Genomic DNA, 21,383 nt, shown 5'->3' on the forward strand with positions numbered 1-21,383 from the left:
TTTATACAAATATCTATTGTGCTTCAGCGCAATCATGTTAAGAAATACACTAGCAACTCTTGACAAGTAATGAGCTAATGAGCTATTAGTAACTCCTTGGCTGCCAGTTATGGCGATAGACTTCAAGTACATTGAGAGGTCCCAGTCTGAATGGATTGGACATCTGTCACTGTCAATGACAATGTAGCATGGTTGACCAATGCCAGTTAATGTGATGTCACTTGCTGTCAATTGCACTAAATCAGTTAATCTTATTTACTGTTTTTTTTTATTCCCAAGGGAAGTCAAGTCCCCTCATATTCAAAAACAGATGATGCCTAGTGAAATAAGGAAAGATGCCCAGCCTGATGGACATGCACACTCTTTATCGCAGGTTTGAAATAATTTTAATTTTAATTATGATCCCGGGTGGTTAGCGCATCAGCCTCACAGTGGGGCACCTGGGTTCAAATCCAGGTCTTTCCACCTGTGGAGTTTCCATGTTCTCACAGTTTATGCCTTAAAATTGGGCCTGCATGGGTTTTCTCCGGGTACTCCGGTTTCCTTCCACATTCCAAAGACATGCATGGTAGGCTGATTGGTCACTCTAAATTGCCCCTAGGTATGAGTGTGAGCGTGAATGGTTGTCTTTCTCCTTGTGCCCTGCAATTGGCTGGCCATCAATTCAGGGTGTCCCCCGCCTCTGGCCCGTAGTCAGCTGGGGTTAGGCTCCAGCACCCCCCGCGACCCTAGTGAGGATAAAGCGGTTCAGAAAATGAGATTAGAGATGAGATGAGATTGAGCCCTAGGCTAGACTAAAAACTTGCATCCACTGTGGCCCTATGTGGGCTAATTGTCCATTCCTGCTTTACACTATTGCATTTTATTTTGCTATTCTTTTTTTTACTTTTTTCTTCCTTTTTTTTTCAGTAAATTGTGTGTACTGGGTAGTGTTTTTTCTTTCTATCTCTCAAACCCGTTTCGCTCTCTATTCACTCCTGCCCGTCTACATTTATCTCTGCATTCATGGGGAACAAAACATGCCCCAGGGATAAACACAAACAAATAAGACTGCACTTCCACATTCCCATACCCCATCCTTGGAAGAAAGTTTATGTGGGATCAAGAGATAGCATCTTTTCACTTCATCATCTCCATCACACCGTGTTGCACAGTGCACCAACATAAAGGAAACACACTTTCGGAAATGTTCACATTATGTTCTCAAAGTGGCCAGTTAATATTATTATTTCTTTACCGTAACAGATAACACACATCAACCACCCCCTCCTTACAGTTGTGATTGAGGCTATGTTTTAGTGAATCCGTGTTTGCATTCAGATAGTTTTCTTACAAAAATGCACCAATAAGAGTGCATAAATAACAATTTGATGTGTTCGAGTGTTTGTGTGTATGTGTGCGGGGGAGAATTATCAGGGGTACACAGCTGCTCTAACTTTGCTTTTCTCTTTCCCTGTTAGTTATAATCCCTCCATCCTACCAGGAAGGGTCAGACTGCAGAATGACCTTTCCTTGGGGAGAAGGGTGATGACTGTTTCTATAGAGGCAATTATACCTCCATATCCTCTGACTTGGTTTCTTGGTCTCATTCACACACTTTTATGTGATTTTGCGTTTCTTTGAAATGTCCATAAAAGTCACGCAATACACATAGGATGTATGTACATAGTACATATGTTCACATTGCTATCCGATCAATTTTCAGTCAGAATCCCAACAGCAGCAACATCGTAGGGGGTGAGCAGGTAGGGTCATTTCATATGTGTAAATGTGTGTGCACATGCATATATCTCTGTTGGGCGGAGTCACAGCAGTACTTGTTGATTCTGGTGCATCGAATTACTGGCCGTCTGTCACATCCAATTACAGCGCTGGAAAGCTGATGCACACAGCCTTCCTCTGTGAGTGTGCACGGGGGTTTACAGCTCACCTCCAGCTGTGTGGTGCTGACGTGACGAGCAACAAGTTTCCGCTTGTGATTTGCACTGCTTGGCACTGTTCTCATCACCTGCGGGGAGAATCTCATTGCTGCTGTCAGTATCACTGTATGACTTATTTGCTTCATGTCCTACCATTTGAATCTTAAGAATCCCTATGTTGCAAAGGAGTGTCTGCAAGTCGATGTATTGACTGTGACCCCTTACTACATCAGTCAACTTCTGCTATTGGTGCGATCGCACACGTTTTGCACCAAGCTTTAAAGCTGAAGTTTGGCCCAGCAGTGCCTTCATGCGCCGTTTGACCCAAAAATGACTACGCAGCTAATCTGCAGTGTGAACGTGTGAACTTGAATCTGAGTCCCCCACCAACCCCAGAATGAAAGAGGCCAAGAGAAGCGGTGGGTTTATTATTTCTGCTCAGTGTTTTCTTTCACAGTTCCATCAGCCAATGTGGAGAGTGATCCCTTTCCGACTCAACACGGGTGCTGTAGAGGCCACACGCATGAACAACATACACACCTGCGCTGCCTTTGAATACACATTTACATTTTCACCCAAGTCCACCACAAAGAAAAACATTTTCTACTCTTTTAACCTAATTCTTTTTAAGATATGGCTTGAAGTCGTCAGTCTAGCCCTGCATTAACTCGATCCTTTAGAGTTCATTTCTTTCACCCATCTATCCACTCACTAAAATAGTGTGAAATGTTTAAAAGTAAAACTCTCTCCCTGTCATCATTTTATTCCCTAAACCCTTGAAATTAAAATGCTATTGCTCCTCAGCTTCCTCTCACAGCTTCCCAGGATGCCATGCAGGAGACAGCTGAACGGATAGGGGTGTTGGAGAAGGCCTTGAGGGAGAGCTTGAATACTTCTGCACGTAGGGAGGTGCTCTGGGCTCAAGACGAGATGACCCGTGCTCAGGCCCACAAACAGGTGTACCTAGCACCTTGTGCACACACTCGTTCAAATGTTCAAGACTGTGTAAATAGTAGGGCAACTCATTCCTAGTAGCCCAAGGAGTATGGGATACACCCTCGTGTGGCTAAAGTGCTTAACTGCAGACTGGTTGGAGTTAAACCTAATCACGACTCCAATAATAGTAGGATGTAAACTCAGAAATCAGTAAATAATTATAATAACTAAAAAAGTTAGATGCATACACCTTTTCAAAAGAGCTTGGCATGAAGAAACGATCCCAAACTCACTAAATCATTTTTTTAAGACAAATGTCCGAGGACTTTTGCCTTTGTGACAAAGTTTAGATTTTAAGATCCTGTGTTCTTTATTCTTTGTGATTGATGGCTGGTTGCTTGGTAAGTGCCTTAAGTGTGTTTTGCAGATGTGTCTGCATTGCTGTGTCTGCTGGGAAGTTAAAAAATTGGTTGAATGAGTGTTTCCCCTTCGTGTGTGTTTGGGTGCGTGCGCGTATGGGTTTGTGTGAGTGCATTTGAATGAGAATGACCTCCCATTAGTTATAAGTGCCATGAGAAGATGGGAGCCACCAGTGGTTTTAACTACTAACATTTCTGTGGCAGAGTAGAATACCATTTCACTCACACACAAAGAAAGACAAACATTGACAAGAGGAATCTAAGAGTCTGGGTGGTTTGAAAAGAAGAAAAGAAGGTCAAATTTGGTTTACTAAACCCCAAAGTAATTGATACTCCTTTCATGCTTGATTTTTACTCAGTATTTGCGACACCAGTCCAATAAGAACACTAATAATATAAGACGCTATAAGTTTATTCACATGTCAACAAGCAGTGCAAATGCACACAAATCAGCACCAGAGCATACCAAAGTATCTATACCCCACAAGATGGGAAAATAGGCTGAAACTGTATAAATAGAAAATGAATGTCTTCTCAGTTTGCCACCATGTGAAAGACTGTTAATAACAGCCCTGGAAATTTTGAATGATCGTAAATTTAGCAGAAGAAAAAAAGGGTAATTAAAAATCAAGACCTCTGCTCTGAAATATCTTGTGTATCCACTGAGTTACAAATGACCCTTATTTGAATTTGTAATGCCTAAAGTATGATGATAGTGGTGGAATTTAATTGTCAACTTAATATGGAAGGTCTTGGAAAGTTGCAAATGTAATATTAGAAATAAACTACCATGTAATAACAATATACCATTCTGTCATAATATAAAAATAAGCATCTTTTCCATCTGGACAAAACAAGGACTTGATCAACCGCAAGCAATCTTAGTCTTGGCAGTTGTTGTCAAAGAGAAAATGCTGATTGATTAACCACAGTACATGCTCAAGCATGGAAACTGATATCAAACTTCTAAAAAACGTCATTGATTTGGCCATAGCTTTATGACACATCACCGATTTTAGTGTTGTGTAATTCTGAACCTTTCCTCATGTTTATTGCTGTAAAGCAATTAGTAGCAAACATTCATAATACAGTGGTACCTCGAGATACGAGCTTAATCCGTTCCGGGACTGAGCTCGTATGACAAGTTACTCGTAACTCGAGGTAAAGTTTCCCATTGAAATGAATGGGAAACAAATTAATTCGTTCCAACTCTCTGAAAAAAACACCAGAAACAGGATATTGGATTGAAAAAAAATGTTTTATTTCTTATAATTCGCCATATATTGACAAAGTAATAAATAACGAGTGGTTTAATAGAAATAAAGTGTTTAATCTAACTAAAATTGGCCGGATTTCGCCGAGGGGAGAGGGGCTTCGGTTTTTTTTTCTTCCACACAACGCACTCGTAAACAGAACAAACACTCCATCCTCACGTTCGCTATCGATGGGCTGTTTGCTGTCGTACTATTCCCTTCAAAATATTCCGAAAATGATGCACACAAATGTCCTCACAATCGGAGAACGCACGACCACTTGCCAGCGAGCAGCAAGCAGTCTTATCAGCGATCGCACCACTGCTCATGGGAGCTTCGGGGCGCTGGCTAGCGGCTCATTTTAGCTTGTAGCATCTGTGTTCGCATCCCCTCGAACGGCGACTATGATAGAGTTGCTACCGGGGATGCTGTTGCGAGCCAGTGCCCCTGATGTTCTTATGAGCAGCCAACGAGCAGAGTCTTTTATCAGCGATCGCCCCGCTGCTCATGGGAGCTTCAGGGGCGCTGGCTAGCGGCTCCTTTTAGCTTGTAGCATCTGTGTTCGCATCCCCTCGAACGGCGCCTATGATAGAGTTGCTACCGGGGATACTTTTGCGAGCACGAGTATACTTCATTACCCAGAAAGCCCTCTTTTCACCGCGCATGCGCGTTGTGCGTTTCCTGGTCTGAATAGCTCATCCGGTGCTCGTAAATATTGTTATACACGAAAGATATGCCAAAAAAAATGCCATGGCAACCTGGCTTGGTCGCATCACGAAACTTTGACCGCATCACGGGCGAATTATTCGATCGAAATTTCCCCCGTTAGACGAGCATTCCGTATGACGAACGGTCGTATGACGAGGTACCACTGTATATGAATTCAGTCCAAAGGGTCTTGAAAAGCTTCCAAATCAAAAAGAAATCGGACATTGATCTACGTCAATAGACTGAAATACTTGTTGGCATGTGAACTTGTTACAATACATACAATTGTATATAATGTTTCGAAAAATAACCCAGAACCAGTAACTTGAAAGCTTTTTCTCTTTTCACCTAGTGTTATGTACATGTAACCGAGTTGAGCTGAGTGTTTGGGATTTTTATTGTTTACTGTAGAGTCATGCTGATAAATATTGAGGTTGTATCTTTTCTGTTAGCAGTTCCCAACTTTAAATCATATAAGTGTGGCTGTGAAACTCTTTACATGCAAAAAAAGCGTGAATTGAAGAACGCCTCCAAAACGGTCGGGCCCCTACGTGCATTGAACATACTGAGCCATTGTGCTGTCATGCTAATGAATGGACATGGTGCATACTGTGCCAGAATCTAGCAGTCATGCTGTCTCCCCAACAAAAGATAACCATTTGGCTCTGTGCTCATGATGCTCACCGCTTGCTCCTGTCAACGCATTGAACTGTGAGCCAACATGACATCATACATGCACGACGGAGGCTACATGTGAGGCATGCAGTTTCACCGTTGTCAACTTGCCACCCATAGCCTAGACTTGGAAGGAAAAAAAAGTCAAAGAAACATCACCTGATCTTGGCACTGTTCCCAGCATTCTTACATATGCCCTCCTCTTAAAAATAAGCTGTTTCTTCTCCTCTGTCTCAAAGTAATCAGTCTCATGATTTATAATGCGCTGAAACTCTTCCATCAGCTTGACTGGCTGAAATGGTCTTCCATCAGCTTGACTGTCTGAAATGGAGCATGGGTAATGTTCCTGGTCACTTTTCTTCACACCCACTGTGTTGGTTCCTTTCTGTCTCTTGAGCCCCCTTGTAAACCATCTGTCTTCTTAACTTATTTTGTCCAATGATTTCCACAGGTTTTCTACCTTTGTCCCACTATCTGTCCAAATCTCTTGCACCCCACCGCCCCCTTGGCATTTGAACTAGGCCTTTGAACCAGCAACACCGACGCAAATGGACAAGGGGGATTTGGCCCTTACCTCTGAGCCCGCAATCAGCTTAGACAGTCTTAGTAAGCCTTAGGCAGGCTGTGAGGCTTTCCCTTGAAGTTGAGCTAAATTAGCACGCAAAGGCTCGTTGCTAAGATGATTAGTCCCCTAATTTCACTAAAATGCATTGTATTCCTTATTAATGATGTGATTGTGACACAAGGGCTAGTCTGGGTGGTGGACCAATGTTTGGCTGACAGATCCATATGTTCTGTAGGTGACCCCTGACTTTCTAAATGGAGGGATTAGCTTTTCAAACAAAACATCAAACAATGAAAAATAATTCCAAGCCATCCATTTATCAGCACGCCTAAGTATCACGTGCAGGGAGACTTAGATGTGATTTGAGACGTTCTCATGTATTGTTTTCTGGGTGAATTAGCAGTGAGATTAATTGTGGTTGCCAGGGATGTTGGAGCCGTTCAGTTTTATAGCGATGTTTCCCCTCCTTTTCCAGGCATCCATGAATCAAAATCGCATTTCAAAGTTCTGTACGCTGCATTGATAACCCTACTGCCTCTCACTTGTGTGAGCGGGATCTGTAAGAACAGCTAGCAGACTGTCTGACATCTGTGAAACACACCTTCTAAAAAGGCGGAGATTGAGAGCGTCCTGAAAATGTGCGAACGATTTGGCCCCATCATAAAAGAGGCCAGCTCCTTCTTTTATGTCGTACCCCATGGAGTGCTTTCCACTTTGTCTTTCATTTCAATTTCCCCTTTACGTTAGATCCAACAATCATTTGTCTTATTTAATCTTAACTCTAAAATCAAACATTTTCAAATTTGACCAGAGCTGAATTGTTTGTTGTAGTTTTCCAGTGACGTCACCGTAATGAGCTACTACAATGCTGCATCCTTTTGTAAAGTGCTTGCTGTTAGACAATTACCTACTTCCTGTGTTCGAATAATGATCCCCTAAGGTCACATCCTGTCTGTCAGACGCTCAGGTGGAACAAGCGGGACTGAATGGTTGGAGGGCATGTGTTTTCATTGATCTCACCTGTTCTCAAGTAGACAAACACTCCAGCGTGTAAAAAGAATTAGCAAGCCAAAGGAAGAGGAGGAGAAAAGAGACTTTCTTCTACCACAGCAGACTGGTCATTTGACCTGACCCTAGCTTTAAAGCAGCCGTACATTCCATTCATTCATTTAGTCTAATTTCAACCATTTCATACAAATGATGCTGATTATTTATACCTTCACAAAGTAACAAAAACTGCCCTTTATTCGAAAAGTAAGATTTTTTTAAAACATTTTTAGGATTACAATCAACAGCTAGTGAATCACATGGGAAAAATTATGGTGATGAACCTAGCTACACTGTCGTTCAAAGTGGTAAATAAATGTGTGCAAGCATACAGTACAAATATTCTGAAGCAATCATTGTCTTTTATGATGTATGATTTGTTTACTGTTTATATTAAAAGTTGGGTCTCCCCTTAACTAGCTGGAAGAGCTGATGGTGGCCCTAGAGAAGACGCGCCAAGAACTGGATACGACAAAGATGCATCTATCCTCCACTCAGCAGACTTTACATGAACGAGATGGACATCTCAGCAACCTGCGTCAGGAAAAATGCAAACAGCTGGAAGAGATTCTGGAAATGAAGTGAGTTTCCCCTCTACCTACAAATACCTTCCATAACTACCTTTTTTTTTCTTCATTCTTCTACTTACCTACCGTAAGTGTTCCTTCAGATGCAATTTTTACTCAACTGCTATACATTTGAGCAACAATATATATCAAGCTGCATGAAAACAAGAGTTATTTAATTAATTATTGTGATCGGCATTCTGGAAATGTTGTAGGGTCACACTATGTGAAAAGCCCAGCAGCTGTTCGTAACACAATGGTGGACTCCAATTCGGTATCACAAATGAATAGATGTTTCTTGCAATGCATGGTCTTTTTTGGAGGAAATTTGTTTGAACGACGATGTGAAAGATATTGTGGAGGAGCAGCGAGAGAAATGTGTTTGTTAGCCCCCAGTGTTAAACAAAAGTATCACAGTTGAGAATTGGAACCATTTAATTCCATGATGTCTTCTAAAGAGAATGTGTGTGTACGCATGTGGATCTGTTTGATGCACTATGTTTATAAACAACAAGGAAAAAGAGTACTCGGCCTGTGACAAACATGGCAAAAACTATCATACTTTCTGTTCTGTTTTCCCCATCTAAGCAGTGGTTTCCAGCAAGACAAATGTGTTACACATCAGACAGTCACAAGCTGTGTCTCTTTTTAAGATGCAAAATTGCAAACACTCACAGAACATTTGCTTGGCAAAGTGAATTATTCTTGTATAGTCTGCTAATCCTAGTCTTAAATCATTATTATATTACCATTACAGTGACATTTGGGAAGAATGTCAGTGTGATGGTTGGCTGGCATAAACATCAAAATTACACTACATGTGCTGTATGTGTGCAATCCCTTGAAATGCATGCAGCTCTACAGTGACACAACCGAATGGGAGAGGGGCTCACAATGTGGTGTGTGTGGTCTGCTGTGTATCCAATGCATGAGGTCACAAGCATGGGTTTGGGGTCACAGACGATGAGGATTAAAGGACTGTTGAACTGAGTGGGGCGAAGCTCTGTGAGAAATCACTTGCATCTTTACAAGCCTTGGAGATGTATCGAAATGTGCACACACTTTCATGTGATCACTCTCTTCTGGAGATACTGTATACACACAAGCACAGACCATATTCCCACAGCTCAGCTCTGGTTCAACTTAGATCAGACACAAGCAAATAGGACAGGTAGGTTAGAGAATGTGAAGTAATGGGAGAATGTGAGAGGCAAGGAGCAGAGTAGGCTGCATTCAGATTTGGTCTGCACACATTGAACCATTTAAATCCTAGAAATCAGCAGAGAAGTTTGGGTGTGTGCCAAGTTTCTTTTTCATTCAACGGGTTTTTGGCATTTGAATCCCCCCCCCCCCCCCCCACACACACACACCCCAACCAAAGAAAAAGAAAGAAAAAGGGGGGTAAAAAAGAGCAGCTGTACCAAACTATGTAAAAATGTCTCTAAATGTGCAAGTCAGTGCCAGAAAAAGAGACTTCTGGTAATTCTGTGTTGTCAGTGAAAGAGAATAACCGCATAGTATTCATCTTTGTCGTGGTGGACACAAAATTTACTTATACAACAATTAGACAAGGGTATACTTGTATTGCGCTCAAGATAGGATCAACACTTACTAAAAACCAGAAATTTGAGACCGGGTTGATGTTAAAGCTATTGGGAGTCAGGTCCGAAAAGAACACCATGTGTTTCGAGAGTCGATTGTGAGACCAATCCAAGATCCAAAATTTGACTGGTCTAGAATGTAGAACACAAACATTAGTAGTTGAATATGTCGAGAGCCTGAGTGTTTAAGAACATTAAGATAAAAAGAAATGATTTAATTTATCGTCATCACATCTGCAGACTATTTTATTTTAAGAAGCTGACCACCTCCTTCCATTGTCCTTCTGCACCCACTTGTTTCTTAAAGAGGAGCAGGAGAGGTTTGAAGCGTGATACAATGTACTACACATGAAAGTAGACATTTTTTCTGAAGTAGAGCTGTTGTTTGAACGTTTGAAAGATGAGCCATCGATCACACTTACATTAGTCAACAGACAGAGTAATTACAAGAGAGGCAAAAGCAGATTTCGGGAGAGAATTGGAAATGATGGAAGAAAGATGACAGATGACAGAGTGTTGGATGACGATGGTGGTTGATGAGAAATATGAGTAAGGGAATGATGGAAGGAGTGAAACAAGAAAGACCAAAGAAAGGAGTAGAGCTGCAAATAACATGTCGAAAAATAGCATTTGGTGCGTCTGTAAGCCCTCTGTGTACCACAATGTCAATAAAGATTCACTACATCAATGTTTTGGAACATCACTTTTATGTTAAGTTACAAACTAATTCATAGCTAAAACGCTTCATATAGCAAGTCACTTTGGGAAGGTATAACAGCTCTTAAGACACCTGTGGAAATATTTGTACAATGAAAAAAAGAAATGCTTTTGTAATTTCCATCCAACTTTGTTGCAGTTTCCCATAAATGTGTGCCACTAAAGATGCCTTTCCTTCATTTTCAGTCTCATTCATTCTAAAACAGCTTGATGAGATTTAAATCTGAAAATGATTCCAAATTGTATATTGTTGTTTTCAGTTTTACCTTACCCTTTCTTGTTTGGTGGTCTTTTTTACTGAAACCTAAATTTAGACTACTAGTTGACTTGGGGGTGATGTCGTTTATTTTAACAATAGTGTACTTATACATTCAGATGCATTTCTCTTAATGACTGAATTAGATTTCATTCGGCTAATTAAATAAAATTGTTATGCCTTAGGTTTTAGATTTGCTTGAATTCCAATATCACATATACTAGTATAGTAATTTTTCTGACAAGTTGGCGCTATCTGTGGCATAACTCAGAGCGACATCATGACTTTCAAATCCCTGATGGAGACATCTTCTCTCTGTAGAGCCTTTACCGTGGTTACTCCACCAAAACACTAAAGAGTCCAGCTGTAGAGGCAAGGTTATGTCCCTCACATATCTGTCTGTCTAACAAGCTGAGACACACTCAAGAACATAATTAATGAATGGAAAGTACACGTACTTGACAACGGTCACGCAGACGTTTGGTGTTTTGCTGTTGTTCTTATACTGCTAGTGTAGACAAATTATTGTAAAGTTGGTCACTCCTGCAAAACCTTATGTACAGTACACAGACAAGAACAAGCACAGTCGATGCTTTGTGTGAGCGGATTGACACACATTTCAATTCAAGCGGGCACAAGTGCGGTGTTCAAGTGCGATTGTTGTGTTAAGGCAACGATGAGACATTGATGGTGGCTGAAAGGGATTCTCTGTGTTGCAGTGATGAGGTGGAGCTGACCACACATCACCTTCCTCTTCCTGAGCAGGTTTGTGTGTGTGCCGCCTCGTGGGAACTCGTGGCCATTCATCATGTCTGTCTGTGCTCCTGTGCCCTCTGACACCCGTGTTTACCTTCAGCATGTGTGTCGGCTGTCAGCTTGGTCGGTGTGTTATTATGTCAGGGCGCAGATCCGCCCTACTTCACTACCTCCTCCATTTGGTCAGTGGGAGGCCACATCGCTGAAGGAATTTTAGAGATAAATGGAAGGTCAAAACAAACTTGGACTGAAATAAGAACACATCTGTTTTGGAAACAATAGAGTATACGTATATGAGTATGTAACAAATTTTACTTGCGTGTTACCCAATGTAACACTGATACGTTTTGGTCGCTTGACCCCAAAGCAGTCGTACAACATGCAGTAGCTTTGAGAGTTTTTATTTGAAAACTCTGAAATGAGAATAATAAATCAAACTAAATGAGAGAAGATGAAAAAGGGGTACTAAAGGAGCTAGCAAACAGTCAGGAAAGGGCCTACAAACGGGTATAATTTGACAACATTATCCACCAGTAATGGAGACATAATGCATTGTACCAGGGCAAAAAGAATGGACCAAGAAGAACTGAAAATAGGAGGCCTTTCTATAAGAGACTGTGAATTTTAGACCTTACAAATGTTCATCTTGCTTGAGTTAGATTTTATGACCAAGCAGTTTTTTTACAGGAGATATTTGTGAGTCGTTATTACTTTAGTACTGTAATAGCTCTACAGTGCCAGAACCACTTGGCTTCTTTGATGACCAATGTATTTAAAACCCCAAAACGGCATGTTTTGTAATAATATACCCCATGAGTTATGCTTTCAGATTGTATAAATACAGGTTATGTGATATTCCAACAGAGGTAAACAAAGGAAGACTTCTAATATAAATATATATTTATTTTTGAAATCATTCCAAAGTATGCACATGCAGTAAATATGAACTATGTTGGAAGAAAGTGTATTGCTATTTTGAGTCCAGCATGGCGGCTGAGGTAAAGAAAGAATGTAACATAAAAAATACTGAGTCACAAACAAATCAAATGATGGAAAGGGCCACAATAAAGATAGTGTTAGATACTGCATTGCAAGTTAAAAACTAACTCTAATTAAGTACTGTCCATTGTTTCGCCATTATTTTACTTCCTATTCTCACGAATTCAGCTTTGATCATTTATGTATTAAATCCTTTGCTATTTATACCCCACACTCTCACTCTCCTGCTCTAGCTATCTCTTGAAGAGGGAGAGAAGGCCTGGAATTTATCACATGTACCTAATAATTACTATCCCAGGAAATGGTCTTGAGGAAGTAGGGAAGTATGTGCACTAGCCCTGCTAATTAGTATTCCTCACAAATGCGCAGACACACACAAACACACACCCTTACCCTCACACAAAAAGCTAATTAGTGTCATTTGGCATGAGTACAAGTCTAGGTTTAATCTGATTGGCTTTCGGGAGACTAACACCCCCAAGTTTGCATGCTTGTATAAATCTCAGGGCTAATTACCTGAAAGCCTTGTGTTTGTGTGTGCACATAAGTACACGATTGATTAGGCAAACCCCCCGTAGCCATAAAGATCCAGCGTAGGACACGGCACCAAATGGTGACCAGTGATCGCCTCCTAAACTACAGACCAGCCCTCGGGGTCAGTAATGGAATGAGGAGAAGGAAGTTGGGGGTAATTTTAGCGGTTGGTGCAGTCAAAGGGGGGTTGATCTGATCTATCACTTGGTTTCTTTAATGCTTTCAAAACTTTTTAAAGGCTACATAGTGAGTTAGTAGTGCCAATGCCTTTGTAAGACTTTCATACAGCTGGGTGTGTAATCTTGTAGAATGTGCTGAGTTGTAAAACAGCACTTTAAAATGGTGGGTTACTGAAATGCCCTCTTGGTTTACCATAATGGGAGGATAAAATGTTTCTATGCCCATCCAAAGGGAGCCAGTAGAGCTTACTGGCACATATTCACACACTGTAAACACCTCTTGGGCTCTGTGGTTTGTACGTACACTTGCACACGCACACGCATGTGCGCAAACCACACATACACATTCACCTGATTTCCAACTTAGTTTTCTCTGATTTGACTTGCTACATGTCTGGCTTTATCGTTTAGTCTCTGACTCATTCTGTGTTTTTCTCACCATACATTTGTCTCCACCCCCCCAAACAAATATCTAATTAACTCCTCATCAGCTTTGCTATTACATGTTCTCACCCTGCTGTTGAGATTTTTTCCAATGTCTCTTCTGTGAATCTCACTTTCAAATTGTGTTTGTTTATGAAGTGGGTGATTTTCTCTTAGTCAATCGATTCCTCTGATCTAAAAGTGGTCCTTTCATAAATAACACTGTGGAAGTACATTTATTATGAGATGAGTTAGTGACATGGTAATCAGAACCTAGTTGGAGCACATTTGTATATAGTTTGGGTGTGAGAGGTCAGAAGTTCAACAGTATATGTTAGCGCTAAGCTATAAAAAGCCTCAAGGTGCTTAGAAGTATCGGAAATTATTTTAAGGTGTACTATTTAGTTTTCTCATCTCTCATCTCATTTTCTGAGCCGCTTTATCCTCATAAGGGTCGGGGGAGGTGCTGGAGCCTATCCCAGCTGACTTCGGGCCAGAGGCAGGGGACACCCTGAATCGGTGGCCAGCCAATCACAGGACACAAGGGGAAAAACATCCATGCACATTCACACCCAAACCTAGGGGCAATTTCAAGTGTCCAATCAGCCTACCATGCATGTTTTTGGAATGTGGGAGGAAACCGGAGTACCCGGAGGAAACCCACACAGGCCCGGGGAGAACATGCCAACTCCACACAGATGGATATGACCTGGATTTGAGCCCAGGACCCCAGAGCTGCGAGGCCGACGCGCTAACCACTCGCACCACCGGGCCGCCACTATTTAGTTTTGATACCCTTTAATGATTGTTTGATCTTGGAAAAGTTCTACTCTAGATTGAGTGCTTCAAAACCTTTTATAGTTACCTGAATATTAGTGTTCTCCAAATATTGTACTATGGAATCTGTTTCCACAACAGCTTTCCTTGCTGCATCTTGCCAGGAGCCTCTAATCGCGAAGAGTTGTGGAGCAGACCTCTTCTTTTTTACCCCTATTTCATGACTGCTGGCATCTCTGGATCGCGAACGTGTATCTTATTTGGTTAATTTATGGATGCTGACCCAAACTGTAATTTTCATTATGCGCTTCTCGGCAAACGTAGGACAAGGCCCAAGCAAGTTCAGATGAGTGTAGATATTCTTTGATGCACATTAAATGTTTATTTGCGCATAAAACAAGTGTGGACATGTGTTTATTTTTCTGTGTAGACATGTCAGGTTGAAGGAACACAAAAGCACCATGTGAAGAGCTTGAGCATACTTGCAATACTGAGATGTGTGTCACAATTCGCAATATCATTCTTTTACCTTACTCTGTTTCTGTTAAAAAATAAATTTAAAAAAAATTGAACCATGTACACGATATATTTAATGTGAGGGTGGTCCGGCGGACGAGTGGTTATCGTGTCGGCCTCACAACTTTGTCTTTTCATCTTAAAAATATAATTGGAATGCACTTTTTTTTCTTAGCACATACACATACACAAATTCAAATTCACTGAATTTGACGATATGTATTGGATTACAACACAACGCTCCCTGGCACTCACTGCCCCATTCTAAACACAGACACAGGTCCCTGAGTTCAGCATTGACAAAAGTCAAATGTGTGTATTTGGTTTGGGTTACACATGATTAAATTAGAAGAAATGGTACACACATGTCCATGGACATGCACACTCTTATGCACACACACTCACAGCAGCTCTCACAAAATACAACCTCAAAAAGCACACTGATTTCTATTAAGTTAAAAAAAAAGTTGAGTGTCTTCTTCCATTGCAAGGGCTTTTATGTGATAAGATCGGGTCAGAGTACTCTCCTATGCTGGATTCCTGAGCACATCAAACAACAGTAAACCACATCACAGGGGCAGGACGAGCATAACTCCATTAGCTAGCCCATAAAGAACACGTGTGTATGTGCATGCTTGTGCGTGTGTGTAGTGCGAGAGCTACAAAAGGTTTATGGATACTACAAACATATTGAGGTATGCAGACCTGACATATTTACAAATTGCAAGTTCCTATAATTGAATGTGCAACAAGGCTGTTGTCTGTAATTTGGTGCAATTGGTTACCGTACACTTGCTGTCAGCACTACCATCTGGGTCCATTCTATAATCCATTTCAGCTTTGATTGTAGTTTAGCACAATGGTCTGGTCTCAGAAGTATCATGACAGAATAACTAAGTACCACAAAAAAACAAGAAAGAAATAAGAAATCTGTTTGTTGGCCAGATGGCTATTGTTAACTTTAATCGTATACAAGTGATACAGGCCTACACTCAGACAACAGACCTTCCAACTCCATATCCAAATGTGGCCTTTAAGTCTCAGTCATGTCTTTAATGTCTTGCACACCTCCAAAATGTCACTGTCATAGGTGTTGGGGAACATTCTAAATTAATCGAGAGATATGGAGGGAACAAGAGTGGACGCAGTTAAATGTGGGACCCAGTTTAGATTTATGAGTTTTCATTTTATTTTATTTTTTTCTGTGTCTCATATAGAGGCCAAGCAACATGTACTGAAATACTGTCACTCTTCATTTGGCCTTGGGATGTAGCATATATAAACTAGATTTTCATCCATGTAGACAGGGGACATAAGAAAAACATCCACTGATTATAAGCAACTAAACAACTTAAGCCAATTACTGAACAAGGAGGCTAATGAAGGAAATGTGGCTTCAGACAAATGAATCCCGATGGCAGAATGGAATGAGGCCCTTGTAGCTCTAACCTAATTTTTTGCTAATTTATTTTTATTCAGTAGCGTAGAATACCTAGGTAAGATTTCAAGTTTTTGGCTCACAGACTGATTTTCTACCCATCAAAGTATTTTGTGTTATGCAAACGATGCGTGCAAAGAAAAACCAATAGCTACCCCCTTAAATGGTCAAAACTGTGGAAGAGAGGGACGCAAACTTGATGTTGATACAGTCATATACGATGGTAGACCCTAATTACTACTTGCTTTTCCTGGCTTTGTTTGAGCATGTCCAATGTAACCAGTCACAAGGGAGTCTCTGCCAGAGCAAACACACACACATTCAGTGTTGGTAAAGTCTTTCATGACGCTGTCGTCTCCAGTAACTTGACACCTAGGGGAAACACTATGTAATAAAGCAAATTAAGCACATTGTTTAGGTCGTCCTCCTGACACGGTTTGTTTTTAAGACTCTCAGGGCCTTAGTATCCCAATATCAGTGTCTCGACAAGTCACTGAGGCAGATTAGTACACATTAAACACAAACTGTGATGCATGCAAACAGACAATTAGCTGAGATGTAAATACAAACACTAATACGTAATATTTTGATAACATCCAACGGATGTCTTACCCAAAAATTATTTATTAAAACGTGCTTTAATTTTGAGTGACTTAACTGTGTGAAAAAAGACAGTACCCGAAACCAAAAGTATAAAGAAAACCTAAGTAGGAGTCATTGTTAAAATAACTATTACATAACCCACCCAGGGAGCTAGCTTGAATGTGCATGGGTGTGTTATCTAGTTAAAAATCAATGGTTCTGTCGGTAGCGTGTTACTGCAAACTACCTGTCTCTCTACTAAAAACCAGACATGGGCTGCAACAAGTGTGTGGGTGTCTGAGGACTTAATAGTTGAGTCACCCCTGTATTTATGCCGTTTATGGCTACCAAAGCTCTACCGTGGACATTGTGGTATCATGAAATGAAGGTTCAAACTGTCAAATAGCTTAAGTCATTTTAACTCTAGTGATTGGAAGGTCTATCATCTTGCTCTTTAATGCTTTAGTGGACAAATACACATTGCTTTAGATGTAAATTTTTATTTGCTCGTAAAATAATATTAAAAAAATACTACACCATCATCCAGCAACTAAAGATTTAGGTCTTGAATGAATAAATCCTACTTATTATAACTCTACTTAAAACTACCATTATGTCTCTCTTGGGAATTCATACCAAATCAGTACAATGCAATTACAAGACCGAGTGCACCAGAGGCAAGATCTGTCTGCACTACCTACAATTACCCAGATTATAGAGCAGTATGTGCTGTATGTTTCCGTAAATGAGATTTTGTTGTTGTTGTTCATGTTCTTTATCTAGTTATGCCGATACTAGCGCTTACAGATGTCCCTCTCCAAGTGTGATTCAGATTGCTGTAATGTTGAAATCAGTCATTTTCGTTACAAGACCAAGCGCTAGTCATGTTACTCTTTTATCCTCTCTGATCTGTTTAGATATACAACAGAGCTGTCCAAACCTGGTTAGCTCCTTTAATCATCACACTGATCTCATCCTGTGTGTATCTTTAAGCGTGTGTGGGCATGTGTGAGACCTTCCTTCAACCTTTTCACATCTGTATATTTATTGCAGCATTTTTTTTGGAGGGGGGGCTTAAATGTTCATGCTGTGAAGCTGATTTAATGAAGTCTATCCAAGTCAGTATGTGGTCAGAGTTTTTGTGTCTCACTCTATAAAGCTGTTGAGTTGTTCTTACTGTCTGATCTCAAAGCAGAACTGGTAAAGATTTTTTTGCCTTGCAAACATTTGACTCCATGGCCTTAGATTTAGTTAACAATTCCATTTGTGCAATGTGAAATACCATGTATGTAATATTAAATACCAAACACAAAATATATTTTAAGCGCATTTTCTGTGGGCACAAGAATGTGTTTTGTGTTCAGAAACGCATAGTTTTAGATGTAAAGTCGCAATTATCTTCTCGCTAAACCATATTTTCTTCTGTAACTTATTCAAAATAAACTGTCATGCACACAAAAGCGCATTCTTGTACATCCCAAAAACATTTTTGTGCTTGGTATTTAAGCACAAAAGTACTGATGAAAAATTATTATTTTTTAAGTTCATAAAAATGTGAAAATTCACGCTGAAACTCGTAAGCGGAAGCCACTCCCCTGCCTTCCGCCTGCTACTAGAAAAAAATGACGTAGTTATAATAGGGGTTTTCAATTATCGCAGCCCTGTCTGGTCTACATTAACCGCAATACTCGAGGGATTACTGTATTCTCTTTTCCCATTTAGATACATTTCTTAAAGGGCACTTTTACAATGCATAAAATTTAACCATAGTGTATTATCATAATATTTTTTCCTTGAAATCATTCTTTATCAGCTATTGAACTCCACTTGTGTTTATTTTAGTATGCATGTTGAGTTGGTAAAACTTTATTTAACATTACAGATAACCAATAATACAGGCCAAATTGGACTCGTAGGTTCTCTGGGGTTAAACTCTTAAAGTTTGTCTGACCCCGAAATAAAACAATTATTGTTTAGATTAAAGGGATTTCTGCTGGTCAGTTCTGAGGAGTAACTGTAAGAGAAACAACGCCAAATGGCCGTGACTACGATTGACAGAGTGTGGGTTGAACATTAGTGCAAATTTGGTTATCCTTTACTCTCTGACGGGAAAGTTGCTATTCCAACCTCCAAGGAAAACACTCAGACTGAGGCTTACTCAGGCCAAAAGACTGTGCACAGATGTTGTCTCAAGCAAGCATCTATTCCATTTACATTGAGCAAAGAACTAGCCTGTGTTCTGGTGACCACATTTGTAGGTTACATAATTGTCTGAGATGTTTGTCATACTGTGGGACACAGATACTGATCTGTCCTTGTTTCTCAAACCACATTTTCAACTAAACAAGCATCACATCCAAAGGACAGTGTTATGTAGGAAATTGGTGAACATGCGGCTATAACTTAGAACCCATGTTATTTTCTGTGTCACTATGGCTGCTGGAAATAAGTGTGGTGGCCACTCATTCCATCACATGTCGGTTGTGGCTCTACTGTGGTCCACTGCCAGGTCCTACAATTGGACCTCAGACAACACACTGAATCAGTCTTTCATCATCTTTGTGCAAATGAGGTTTTTTAGTCTACGAAGGTCTGCATTCTTCTACATTAGCACCACAGCAGCTTGTACTCTTTCTGCATGATATTTTTGGGCTTTCTGGACCCATGTCAAGATTGTTCTGCATACTTCTCAGCTGCAGTTAAATGAACAATGTGAGCATTACAGTTAAGCGGACAGGAAAGGCTAGAGGAATGGGGAGAGAGAAAAGCAAGGAGGGTAATTGAAGGGTTCAGGGTAATACTTAGACCATGGGTTTCTGTTTCAACGTGTTTGCATAACCTCTGTGAATGTAATATTTTACCCCACTCAAATATATGTACTATGGATCTGGATAAAGAGTAATTGGATAACTTTATTCATCCCGTATTCGGGAAATTTCGTTGTCACAGTAGTAAGAGGGTGAGGATGCAGGAATAGGAAAGGCATTTTAGACATAAATAGATAGGTAATAAGTAAGTTAATAAATAAATACATGAATAAATGTATAAATAAATAAGTGTGTTGCTTAGCACATATATACATACATACATACATACACAAAAATGTACATGCATGCATACGGTAGGCCTTAACACTCAGCCATTTTTTTGTTAAAGAGCCTGACAGCTGATGGGAGGAAGGATCGGCGGAAGGGGGGCAAAGCAAAGCCCCAAAGCACAGAATTACGCTGTTACTTTGTTTGTTGGTTCTTTCCATCAATAACATAGTTGTGTACAGAGATTTGATTGCATGGTGATTGAGACTGATCTGAATAGTCTCGTACCACTGGGTGTACTGTTGATCTTTTTTTTTAATCATTTGAATCAGGGATGGGGGCGATCCAGTATTGGGTGCTACTACCAATTTAACTCGCAGATCGGATTGATCCAACCAGTAAATATTTCCCAGCCATCCATAAACGGAATTCAAAATTGAAAATTCTAAATTGTCCATTGGTATGAGTGTGAGCATCAATGCTTTGTCTCAGTTTGTTGCAGTCTCCTTAATTCCCTATGTTGTGATTTTTCAATATCTTAAATTCAAATGGGGTTTTCCCCTCATCTACCTATAAAATAATGACAAAATTGTCTTGTTTCTTTCTTGTGTGTTTTTACAATAGTCTGCTATCCATGTTACTCATTTTTAGTGTGTGTCTGTGTGTGTGTGTGTGTCTGGTTGGAGGCTCCCCACTACGTGTGGTTCTTTGGGAAGAAAACCTGGGAGACACTAAAGATGGAAAAGAAACCCCTCTTTAAGAAATTACAAACTGCTGTTTTTCCCAAGCTTTTGGGTCCTATTTCATCTTTGAACTTGTGTTAGGGGCCTGTACCAGTACATGTCAGACACTTTCACAAACCTATTTTGGCATATGTTATGATTGAGTTGATGTGCAGTGTTTCTACAGGAAGTTTTGGGAGGGAGGGGAACTGCCAATCACATCACAAGTTTCATTTCCCAAGTACTTTATCAAGGTATCTTTATTTTATGTAGGCTTACAGCACAGATCCACCCGAGCCTTTGGTGATCCCATAAGGGTGATACAATGGACATGGAAGCGATAACGCGTGTATTTTAAAAGCACCAGGGGTTGTATGCTTATTTACTTTTCAAGATTTGCTGTTTCAGTCTTGGTGCTGCAGGATGTGTTCAACATAAAGACAAGAAACAGCATTGCTTTGTGCTTAATGTAAAAGTAATCTTACCAAAACTTTTGCACTTTAATAATTGACAACTTAATTGTCATTACCCATGAGAAACGAGATTCCTTACTTTCCTTCCTTTTTCAAAATTCTTACTTGGATGGGAAGTTTGTTTTTTGTCTCATTTTTTTCAACCTTCAGCTTTCCTGGACTGCCTTTTGGACATTGTTTTTCATTTTACTTGTCTTCAGCTTCAATAATTAGAAATAAAAATAATTATGTATTGTGGAATTGTGGTGTGAAGGCTTTTAGCCAATTAATCACATGCAAGGGTTAAA

General features: G+C 40.2%; 1 protein-coding gene across 7 annotated transcripts in view; it reads left to right on the plus strand.

Annotated features, from left to right (window-relative positions):
- LOC144082778 (ERC protein 2-like) overlaps window positions 1–21,383 on the plus strand; it is a 93,849-nt gene that overhangs the window by 36,638 nt on the left and 35,828 nt on the right. For 6 of the 7 annotated variants that reach the window (XR_013303349.1, XR_013303350.1, XM_077610191.1 and 3 more), the window contains 3 exons: window positions 280–373; window positions 2,724–2,876; window positions 7,943–8,103. Coding sequence is in view for 5 of the 7 variants with exons in the window: in XM_077610191.1 (XP_077466317.1) it covers window positions 280–373; window positions 2,724–2,876; window positions 7,943–8,103 (408 nt within the window). In the remaining 2 variants the exon portion in view is untranslated. The remainder of the gene's footprint in view (window positions 1–279; window positions 374–2,723; window positions 2,877–7,942; window positions 8,104–21,383) is intronic. The other variant, XM_077610211.1, reaches the window with a different exon arrangement.

This window comes from Stigmatopora argus, chromosome 1 (genome assembly GCF_051989625.1).
Source record: "Stigmatopora argus isolate UIUO_Sarg chromosome 1, RoL_Sarg_1.0, whole genome shotgun sequence".
NCBI classification, from domain to species: domain Eukaryota; kingdom Metazoa; phylum Chordata; class Actinopteri; order Syngnathiformes; family Syngnathidae; genus Stigmatopora; species Stigmatopora argus.